The following is an 11,288-nucleotide window of genomic DNA, read 5'->3' as shown; positions in this document are numbered from 1 at the left end:
ACTAATCCATGAAGAGCTGTCTCCAGTCTTGAGGTGTCCTCCAAACCCAAAGACTTTCTTCAGGGTTGGCTGAAGAACAAGTGTCTAGGTTTTATATTGTGGGCCTGGAGTGAGGGAGCTGCACCCTCAGACACAAATGTCTGTGCTCACAGGTCAGGGAGGTGAATCCCAAAGCAGTCATTCAAGAACCTCCCTTCTAGAAGGATTCCCTTTTCTGTAAAATACTTTGCCTCACTATCTGAGCATTCGGATGCACTTTAAACGAAAACCCTTGATTATCTATAAACTGATAGCTGGCGGTGTTTCTTTTGTAAGAATGCATTTCTAAGGGAAAAAGTAAATTATTTTGTCAGTCTTTCGATGTACTTTTGAATTCCAGGATTAGACATTTATTCAAGGACTATTTTAAAAATAGAAAGTAAGTTTGTAGCATGCTGTCTGAATTCTGATGAAAGTCCCACCCCTTTCCTTAGTTGCTCTCATTTTTTTTTTTTCCTGATGTAGAACTTCCTTTAATGTGCTCTGTTGGGATCTGTTAGCAGTCCTTTGCATTTGTCATGATTTAAGGTAAAAGAGGGTCAGTGACATCTGCAGTGTCCCATTCATTTCTTTGCATGAATCTGATAAATAAGTTTTCGTTGTTGGTTTTCCCCCTTTTTTATGTTCTGTTCAGAATCTGTACATTCAAGTTGCACTTGTTATACCTGATATAAATGAAATAAAGTCTTAATTACAGATACATTTTTTATACATGTATGATTTTTAAGGAAGCTTGCCACACAGGAGAGATAGAACAAGATCAGGGACAACATCAAGCATAAGGGCGTTGAGACAGCCATGTAGGGGCCGGGAGGTAGCTCAGAGGTTGAATGCTTGCCCGGCAACATGAGGCCCTAGGTTTGGTCCTCAAGACCACAAAAAGGAGGAGAGGAAAAAGGGCAGCTATCTATCTAATAAATCTTTAGGATTAGGATTTAGTATGGTTTGTCAAACTATGTCCCAAGATATGATGAGCAACAACAACAAAAAATTTAAAATTACATGGTTTTGTCAAAGTAGGATTTATACACATTAGGAATTTTTCATTTCTATTTTAAAGCGTATGTTGTAATGAGATTTCTAAATCATACTTAACACATCCAGTCTAGACAGCGTGCCATTGTATGGTAGAGGCAAGGCATAAGCATCATTAGGGTGGTACAAGATTCCATGGAAATCTCAGCACTTTATCCCTGGGAGTGTAAACTCAAGGCAACTTATGATATCCTCTATGAAAATTAAAAAAACAAAATTTAAAGAGCTGGAGATGTAGCTCAGTGGTATAGAACCACTGGGTTCAATCAGTAGTACTGCAGAATTGCAAACAAACTAGTTTTGTAGCTTTTCCCTGTGTAATATCTAAAAAAAGTAAGAGTACACTGAGTCTTTTTAGACCCAAGCAAGAGTTCTTGTGCCACCACTGTTCAGAGCAGAGTTCTCATGTAGGACTCTGGGCAGTGGAGAGTGGGCATGCAGCACTACTCCCTTGGGAAAGAAGTAGTAAAAGGTGGACACAGGACACAGCAGAAGCTTGGCCAGCAAGATCAGCTGACAATGTGAGACCTCAGTACTATGGTGCCTTTGCTCTCAATAAGTGAATGAAGGAAACCAGCTGCTTGGGACCAGACAAGTCATCAAGGTAAGAGAACTACAGGTATGTGCCCCTTAAAATGTTCAAGTTCAGGATGTTTACAAGTCAGACCACAGACAGGGAGGCTGCCCACAGGCCATAAATGTGCAACTGAAAATTGGGCACATCAAATTATGTGCAAGGCCATATCCTAACTGGAAGGATTTGAGTTTGCCTGAAGTGCAGAGTATCTTTTTTAAAAACTAAGGAGGGCACCCTTGAAAGTAAAGCTTTGACCATGGAAATTTTAAAAACACAAATCAAAATAAAGAAAGAATGTGTTAATTGTTTCAGTAGTATTTATTACAGAATTTCACAAAGAACTTAAGTATCTTGAGTGTAAAGATTGAAGGCATTTAAATTCATTAATATCTTTGATTTTATAATACTACCTCTACCAGAATCCTAAATCAAAACAATTTTTTTATAAAGCCTGTCCCAGAGATAAATTCTGATATAATATTTAATAGCTGTTAAGTAACTGGGGGCTGAAATCCTACTTCCCTTTCCTTTTTTTTCAAAGAAGGGAAACAGGGATTATGCGTATCAAAGATCAGTGTCTCTAGGAAGTTGAGGGTTTGGGACAGTCTTCTTGGACACTCAATCCCAAATACATGAAAGGTAGCCACTAGAGCCGCCACAGCTGTCACACAGTCATCCACCTTTGTGAGCTTCTCTTTGTCTAAATATAAAGAAAACTCACAGACATCGATGTTGAAAGGGTTTTTAACTTCCAACACAGGCGTGGACACTTGAACCTGTAAAAAAGAAGAGAGTCACTACCCTGTGATGGATAAAATAGCTAAATAATCAAACATGCCTGAACTGAACCATAAAAATCACAATGAATGAGCTTGTTACAATGTAGCATATCTACAAATATGACAAAACAGACTTCCAAGTAGACCACTATGGTGTTTTTAAATAAATTGCCATATGGAGGTGTAGAATGGCAAACCAGTGGCCATTCACACACCACGTACCTTCTCATTCACAACTGCAAAAAGGCTGGGATCATCCCCGAAAACATCTGGGAGGAGTAAACATGTGGCTGTCATCTTCATATCTGTCAGAGCAAACATGTTGGTATCTGAGTAAAAATAGGTTTCTGACAGTTGTAAACAGAGCTGGTGTTAAAACATCTGGACTCTTACAGTTAGGTTCCACAGAGAACAAGCAAGCCTTAGAGGAATGCTTCACAACCTTTTATTTAAGTGAACATGTAATAAACCTGGAGACCTCATGTTTTGCTTTCAGGTCACTGCCAGGAGAGACGAATTCTGTACTCTGCAGCTTTCAGGATAAGCCTGTCGAGTTTGTAATTTGTATAATAAAACTAACAGGTACTAGTTCCCCCAACGTAATTTCACAGTATTGAGTGTACTTTTTAAATCCATACCTCTATTTCCCCATTTGAAAAATTTTTGTTTTTTCCCCCACATCAGTTGTTTCATTGAATTGTACTTATTACCAAAGCAGAGCTTTCCTAAATATCCTGCATTACACAGATAACAGACCGGCTCACCCCACCCCAGGTTTACTAACACTTCAACATATCTTCATCTGTGTACTCTTTCATTTTTTCTTGCAATGCAATGTTGATTGGATTGTCCACAACTGAAAAAGTAGTCAGTATTTTTTCTGAATAGAATTCCAAAATGTGCCTTGTTTTCTTATAAATATCTGTTCTTGTAAGAAGTTGGAATTCTCTGAATATCTGATAAAAGAAGAAAGCAATATCAGATCATAAGGAAAGCTAATATATAATGTACACACATATACTTCCATGTGTATCAATATATATACATTATATATACATACATCTTGTAAGGAAGTAAATAACTTTAAAGTTAACCTTTGAATGCTGATTTTAAATACATACTAATTATTTTAGTAGCTTTAGTAGAAAAGTAAGTACTTAAGATGAGGGAGGATTAAAAAAAAATGAAAGCCTAAAATGAATAAGAAAAGATAAATAATGGACATGACAAAATTCTAAACCTGTAGAATTAAAGCTTTAGGGAACACTTATTTTATGGAATGGCAGGTTTTCCATTTTTAGAATTGAAAGAAAAATCATTTAAGAATTAAAACTTTGCCAGGCATGGTAGCGCATGCCTATAATCCCAGCAGCTTGGGAGGCTGAGACCGGAGAAAAGTGAGTTCAAAGCCAGGCTCAGGAACTGTAAGGTGCTAAGCAAATGAGTGAGACCCTGTCTCTAAATAAAATACAATATAGGGCTGGGGATGTGACTCAGTGGTCAAATGCCCATAAGTTCAATCCCTGATACAAAAAAAAAAAAAAAGTATTAAAACTTTAGATGCAGGCTCAATGAAATGATGAGGATTCCAAAGTATGTATGTTAGCTCCTGGGTTACCCAGCTAGGATTCTAGAACCTTACATTTCTCTAGGTAAACACCATTGTTATGTTTTGGCAGTGTCCAAAAGAGGCAAAAGAAGAAAACTTCTGGACTTTGGGAAGCAACCCTTGGAAAGCTCCTAACCATAGTATCTTAAAGGGAAATGGAGTGCTTTCTAGGTTGGAAGATCAGAGATCTTCCAATTTAAGTCAAAACTATTTAAGTGCAGAAGATTAGACTACAAAGTCAAAGCAAAGCCAGTTTGCCTTTATGAAAGCTCCTTTTTCTCAAAACCAACTTTTGTTTCCACTTTCTAAATTCTACCCCTCAGAGAATTCCACCACCACTGCCCCCTCAGTCTTTTTGTTGACATTAATAACATTGTTGACATTTTTTGTTGCCATTGAGTAACATTATTCCAATCATTAGCCATCCACATTACTATACATTAATTTAATCCTTGCCTTCCTTAAAACTGTAAAGAACAGTTTACGCACTATTCATTGGGCCTCACTGTTGCTTGGGTATTTTGGTAGATCACAAGATACCCCAGGAGGGTAGGGAAAGGGGATACTGGGGAAAGAAATCGACCAAATTACATTGTTGTATTATATGCATGTACAAATAAGAAACAAGAAATCCCACTATTATGTATAATTATAATGCACTAATAAAAAAATAGAAAGTAAGTAAATTGCCCAAAGATTAGGTCTGAAAGTTGTCAGAAGGCTGGAATGCACTTTCTTGTAGAGGCATGGTGATGCAGGTATGTGGCTGCCCAGTGAACCGCTAATCTAGATTAATACCCTTAGAAAATGGTTCTCTCAGCAAGCAGACAGAAGTAAAAAGCATTCTACCTAAAGAAAGTAGACAATGTCACTTCCCTGGGCACAAGGCCTAGGAGCTTTTTTGTATTTCAACCATTTTGAAATAATTTCAACTTCACATTAAAGTTGAAGAAATAATAAAGCTCACAAATGTTTTTCATGTAAATTGCCCCAATTTCTGATCCACTTGAAAAAAAAAGCTGTAGACCTGCTCTCCTCCCAGATTCCTTGTTTTAGTCAGCTTTTTTTGCTGCTGTGACTAAAAGGACCCAACCAGAACAATTGTAGAGGAGGAAAAGTTTATTTGGGGGCTCATGGTTTCAGAGGTCTCAATCCATAAACAGCAGACTCCATTCCTCAGGGCTCAAGGTAAGGCTGATCATGGCAGAAGAGTGTGGTGGACAGAGGCAGCTCATATGATGATCAGAAAGCAGAGAGAAAGACTCTACTTGCCAGATACAAACATATACCCCAAAGCTATGCCCCCGATGCCCCACCTCCTCCAGCCACACCACACCCACCTTCAGGCACCACTTAATAATCCCATCAGGTGATGATTTCACTGATTGGCCGTCATAACCCAATTCTTTCTTCTCTGAACTTTCTTGCACTGTCTCACACATATCCAAACCATAACTCTCCTTAAATACAAGGTTACTCAAAATCTAATCTATAGATCTCAAATTATCCAGCTGTTCCAATCTTGTTTTTTATGAGTCCAGGATCTAATTCAGGATCACAGGTGAGATTTAGGTTCCTTTACTCTCTTTATTCTCTAGTCTGAAACAGCTTGATGTCCCTGGCATTTTTTTAAAGTAGTGGCTAATCACTTTGTAGGACATCTCTCAATTTAGGTCTACATGATATTTATTCATGATTTATGCATATGGAGCAAAAATGCCAGCGTTTCTCACTGCATCAGCAAGTACAAGGTGGCAATCAGTTCTAGTGTTGGAGATATTAACCTTTAGTGCTTAGTTAAGATGGAATCTGCCAAGTTTGTCCTCTGTAAAGTTGATTTACATGTTGTAATATTTTGGGGGGAAATATCTTGAGTTTAGGTAAATAACTCCTTCCTCATGTAACTTTTATTCACCAGACTCAGCATCCATTGATGATTGTGGCTTCTGTCAGCTGTCACTATGTCTACTACCAAATGGCAGTTTTCTTATTCTACCCTTTCTAAATTATTAGTGGTTTCTATTGTAGGGTAGAGCTTTCTTTCTTCTATACTTATTTACTTACATATTTGTTTATGTCACAACTGACTAATAAATTACCATCAAATGATTTCAAATCTGATCCTTAAATTATTTATATTTTGTTGTCTCAAGTTGTCTAGGTTTGGCCAGTGGGGAGCTGGTTTAAGCTGATTCCTGTGTACTCTTGTATATTTCACTAGTCCATGAACACATCCTTAATTTCTAGCTTTTTACAATATTTCAGGCTCACCTTGTTTTTTGATTTTTGCTTTTTTTTCTAAATTTTTTGTTCTTGCCTTTGAGTCAGCCATTTCTCCAAGAGCCCTGGTTCCTTTTATTGGAGAATAAATAAACTAATATTAGCATTTAGAAACTAAAATTTCAGTTCTAGGTGTACTCCTTACTACAAAGGTGGTGTTGCACTAGAATTTCTTATAGCACAAAACTAGCAAATATATTTTTATATATATTGCAAAAGTTGTCAGAACCAAAATGGAGTTACATGTGTCAAACACTAAAAAGTAATTAAATAAATAAAACCAATAGCTGAGAAAAAAAGGACTCACTTGCCTGTATGCCAGATAGCAAAAAGTATCACAAAAAGCCTCTGAAAACTACAACCTTGCTCAAAGTTCACACGACTTTACACAAATATACTTCTGCAAGAACATCTGTCCAACAGCTGCCTCTCCAGACTCGGGCTGACACCACCTTTGATATTGATCCTTGGTAGCCAGTGATTATTGTTTCAAAAACAACTTATGCAATCCTACTCATTTTGCTTTTATAATATTCTTCTTGCGTTAATGTCCTTTAATACACAGGGTTTACCATTGCACATATACTTCTAATGCCATGCCCATTCCCAGATAAGTTCATTATCTTTGGAGAATCTCCCTTTGTTATTTAGGTTGACAATCTATACAGATGCACATAGGAAAAAACATACAAACCTCTATACTGTATATGTACATATAAATAGTAAAAGCCATGAGGTTAGATACTTACTTTCAATTCCAATCTAACACCTCAGGGCTTCCTCTAACCTTCCTTTTTCCATACTTGTCAATTTTCAGTAGTGAAAACCCTGGCCCTCATTATCCTCAGTGTATTAACTTATTGGCACAAATCTCCCCCATGTTCATACAGTTGAACTCCCAGCTGTGAATGGCCTAGTGCAGAAAATCCTCCTTTTCTACCAGCTTTTGTCCCACAGGTTATAAATCTTAATCCTTTTTCATTACCAGATTGAATAATTTCTATTGATCTATCTTTAAATTCATAGACCCTTTCTTCTTTGTGTTTTCTAATATACTATTAGGCCTATCCAGTAAAGAGTTTATTTCAGATATATGCTATTTTTCATTCTAAATTTCAATTTGGCTCCCTTTTTCACATATTCAGTTTCTCTATGAGATTCTCCATGATGATGATGCCTGGAATTCACGGATTTTACCATGTTCCCGTACCCTTTAGTAACTGGCTTGACAGGACAAAGGAATGGCCTTTTAAAGACTTGGCTGTGGCATCAGTTAAGTGGCAATACTTACAGGGTTGGGTCAAGTGTCCAAATCAGCACTCAAAACACGGTGCTATTTAATGGTGCTATTTCTTTCTTTTTTGGTGGTGCTGTGGATTAAACCCAGCACCTTGTGCATGTGAGGCAAGCACTACCAGCTGAGCTATATCCCCAGTCCAAATGTGGTGTTATTTCTTGCAAAGCCATGACTTCGGTCCCAGAATCGAGAGGTAACAATCAGAGTGGCACACTCTCTACGCAGTGATCCACCATGGGGAGTTCGGATTAAATTGTGTTCTTTTAAAGGAGGCTAAATTTTGTTCTGGCAGGCAGATAAATTACCAGTTGTTTCTTCCGGTCCTGTCAGACTTCATTTTTATCATTCGTTTGGGCAGGTCTATTTTGGGTTTTGTCCTTAGTCACAGGGCAACATTAAGCTTAGGGCATGATTATCACTCATAAGGCATGGACTTTTCTGCAGTGTCAAGTGTATGCCTGGGGTGCTCAGCAATTCTCTCTACTCCAGGCAGAATTTTTATTTATCAACATCGTGTGACCTCTGAAATCAGCTTGCAATCTTGCAACAGACTTTTTCTGTAAAATCACCACGGAGTCTCATCCTGTGCTGTCCAGTTCTCAGCCGAAAACTCTGTGGGATCCCCGTATGGGCGTCTATATACTCTCCTCCAAGTCAAACCAGCTGCTCTTCATTCCCCCAACTCCTTCACATCCAGTTCATTGAGACCACCATCTTCTGCTTGGCTTCCACCTTTCTAGGCAGTGGTCCAGAAAATGACCCTGCAGCAGAGAACTGAGGTACATCTTCTGTGTTTTCCTTCTACCAAGGATTGGAATTCTGCAATGCCTGTTAACTGATGTCTGAAAGCAGCTGCCTCGTCCATTGTTCTTCCATCTTCATCCACATTTATGAGTCTAGTACTCCATTATAGCTAAAAGCAAAACTCAGGTTCTTTAAAACTGCCTTTGAAACTATTAGCATTCTTCTTATGAACTTCACTTGGTTTGCTTTTGTTGTTGGTGGTGGTGGTGTTTTGTTTTGTTTGCTTTTTGAGACAGGGTCTCCTTGTTATGTTACCCAGGCTAGCCTCAAACTCATGGGCTCAAGTCATCCTCCCACCTCGCCTTCCTCCAATGTGACATAGTGCCATAGTGCCTGGCTTTCACTTAAGTTATTAGAGAAGATGACTGAAATAGCTTCTCAGGAAGATGAAAACCGTAGCATCTCAAAGTATTTGTTAGAAAATGTGGATGTTTAAATTTTGTTTAACACTCTCTTCAATGCCCCCTACTGTCTTCTGCCACATCCAATAGATCCCAAGTTGATAATATTTTAGATAGTCTAATAAAGTGAATCTTAAAAATTTTTAATTTTTAAATTTTCTGTTGAAACTTTTTTTTTTTTTTTTTGAGGGAAGGAGGGTAGTACAGGAAGCAATGGAGGGTCAGTATTAACTGCCAGAACCACTTCCTCCTACCGATGCTGTCTTCCTCTGCACCTGTATCCACGGCTCCCAAGCTCCACATGGTTCACAATGGCATGGAGTGTGTGGAGCAGAGGATTGCTACAGGGATAGCTGATAGCAGGTATTTGTAAGTAAGGTCAACTTTAATTTTAGGAAACACAACAAGGGCTTTATATATTGTAAATCCCAATTATGCAGGGTTGAGTTAGAGCAATGCTTCCTGAAAGGAACTAAAAATGTTTTATTCTTTTGTTTAAAACAATATATAGAAAGTCATTACCAACACCACCCCCCAATCCACATGTTGGACATAAAAGGTGAAAAGCCTAAGGAAATACGGAGGGAAAACATACCGAAGCCACAGCAAGAGATTTGGACAAAGCCCTAGATCTGTAGTCTTTGCTCCTGGCTCAGCCATGATGGGCCTTAGACTTCCTATCATCTGTGGCACTTTGAAAGGCTTCTTAACCATAATTCACCTATTTTAATCACTAAACCTCTGGTGGGCTGCACTCCAGGGAAGAACCCGAGGCTGTCACATCAGTGTTCACAGCAGCCTTCCCAACCACCTGCTAATTCCTTCAACATCAAACAAACACTGCTTGTTCACACACAGAACTCTGCCAGGCACTTTAGGAACTATGGACATTCAAAACATGCTCCCTAGTTTGAAGACTTCATAAACCATCAGTTCATCAGGTTTGTGCTTTAAAACTATATTTTGCAGGTGTGTCGATCTGGCTAGTGGCTATTACTGTTCCTAGCAACCCAAAGATTCAGAAAAACAAACAAAACACAAGATAGGGTGGCTGATTAATAATTTAATTAACTTGCATAAAGCCCTGAGAACATATCTGCTGCTGAGTAAACACTTAGATATTTGCTATTGACATTATTATTAAAATAATACTTATAGGCAAATTCTTTCTTTTTGAAAAAGAATATGTAAAATATTTAATTTTCAGTGTGGTTGATTGAATTCTTCCATGAAATGTGTTCTCAGGTAAAAGTTTTGATGAATCTTTTGTTAAAATAAATTAAAATGGTGGTGAATAATCTTGAATAACCACCCTAAGTAAATTCAATAGAAAGGTATTTGAATTATCCATCAAGCTTCATGTATTTTTAAAATCGCTTTATGAAATGATTCCTTTACTCAGAATCTACTTTGTTGTGATCAATGTTGCATACTAAGAGTCTCTTAATAAACTATCTTAATTATCTAAAAGCATGCAAAGGGGAAATGATTCACACTGACAAATATCCCTAGTAATGATCCCCCATTCTCCACAAGACATCCAGGAAATTCTCCAGGCAGCTGGCGCCTATTATCTGAAGGAGCTTCCTGAAATTTCTGCCCATCAGTGGTTGTACCTCCACCCTGAGTATCACATCCACTATCTTGCTATGTTGTGTCATTTACTATTCTAAGAGGAAAAAGGGGGAAATCAATTTGATGCTGTAATCAGAGATTGTTACAACCAAATAAGAATACCTGATAAGGGCACTTCAAGAAAGGAAACATTTTAAGAATGTCCTTCAGAGGTGTTCTGCTGCCAATCATTTTTCTTCTTACTTCCAAGGTCTGGTTCATCCTCTTGTCAATTTCTGTCCAATCCTTTTCTGTTTTCATATATTCTTGCTGAAACCAGTTAATATGTTCATCTACCTCAGAATCTAAACAAACAGATTCTTCCTGCAAAATATTTTCAAAATATCAATGAATCTCATGTTTCAAGTGGCAGTTGATACATCATGAAAACTTGAATTACAGATTGTTATTGCATGCCTTAATTATATACTCCTAAAGGGAGCGTGGCCATGTGTAATTATACTTGACCTTGAACTTAGGTAACCAAGGGAGAGTTTTAATGAAAGCAAATTAGCTCATTAGTTACTTACCATTGAATTATAATCTGAGTTCTTGACAGACCTAAAAGTTTCTTTAATTTCTATTTACCCATTTATATGGAAATCTAGATTATCCAGAAAGTTCGAATCTAACAGGGATGTTGTTTATTTTAATGCATTTAAATTTTAGAAGACAAAATGTTAGGAAGAAATTTTTAAAAAAGATTTTTAAATTAAGGTTGTGTTATTACTATTGCTTGTTTTTTTTATTTTTAAATGACTTTTTGTAGCTGCAGAACCAGGCCATAAAATCCAAATTCAGAATAATATCAGCAGATTTTTTTTTGTGATGCTAAATAATCAAACTATGTTCA

The 11,288-nt window shown here is 37.5% G+C and overlaps 1 protein-coding gene across 3 annotated transcripts in view; it reads right to left on the bottom strand.

Annotated features, from left to right (window-relative positions):
- Nucleotides 1-2,142: 2,142 nt before the first annotated feature.
- Samd3 (sterile alpha motif domain containing 3) overlaps nucleotides 2,143-11,288 on the bottom strand; it is a 46,848-nt gene continuing 37,702 nt past the window's right edge. For 2 of the 3 annotated variants that reach the window (XM_076859743.1, XM_076859744.1), the window contains 3 exons: nucleotides 10,559-10,759; nucleotides 3,215-3,386; nucleotides 2,396-2,427 (listed from right to left, as the gene is read on the bottom strand). In XM_076859743.1, coding sequence (XP_076715858.1) covers nucleotides 2,396-2,427; nucleotides 3,215-3,386; nucleotides 10,559-10,759 — 405 coding nt within the window. Of the gene's footprint in view, nucleotides 2,428-2,652; nucleotides 2,736-3,214; nucleotides 3,387-10,558; nucleotides 10,760-11,288 lie in introns of all 3 variants that reach the window. The other variant, XM_076859742.2, reaches the window with a different exon arrangement.

This window comes from Callospermophilus lateralis, chromosome 6 (genome assembly GCF_048772815.1).
Source record: "Callospermophilus lateralis isolate mCalLat2 chromosome 6, mCalLat2.hap1, whole genome shotgun sequence".
Taxonomy (NCBI): domain Eukaryota; kingdom Metazoa; phylum Chordata; class Mammalia; order Rodentia; family Sciuridae; genus Callospermophilus; species Callospermophilus lateralis.
This window is presented reverse-complemented; position numbering and strand designations above follow the sequence as displayed.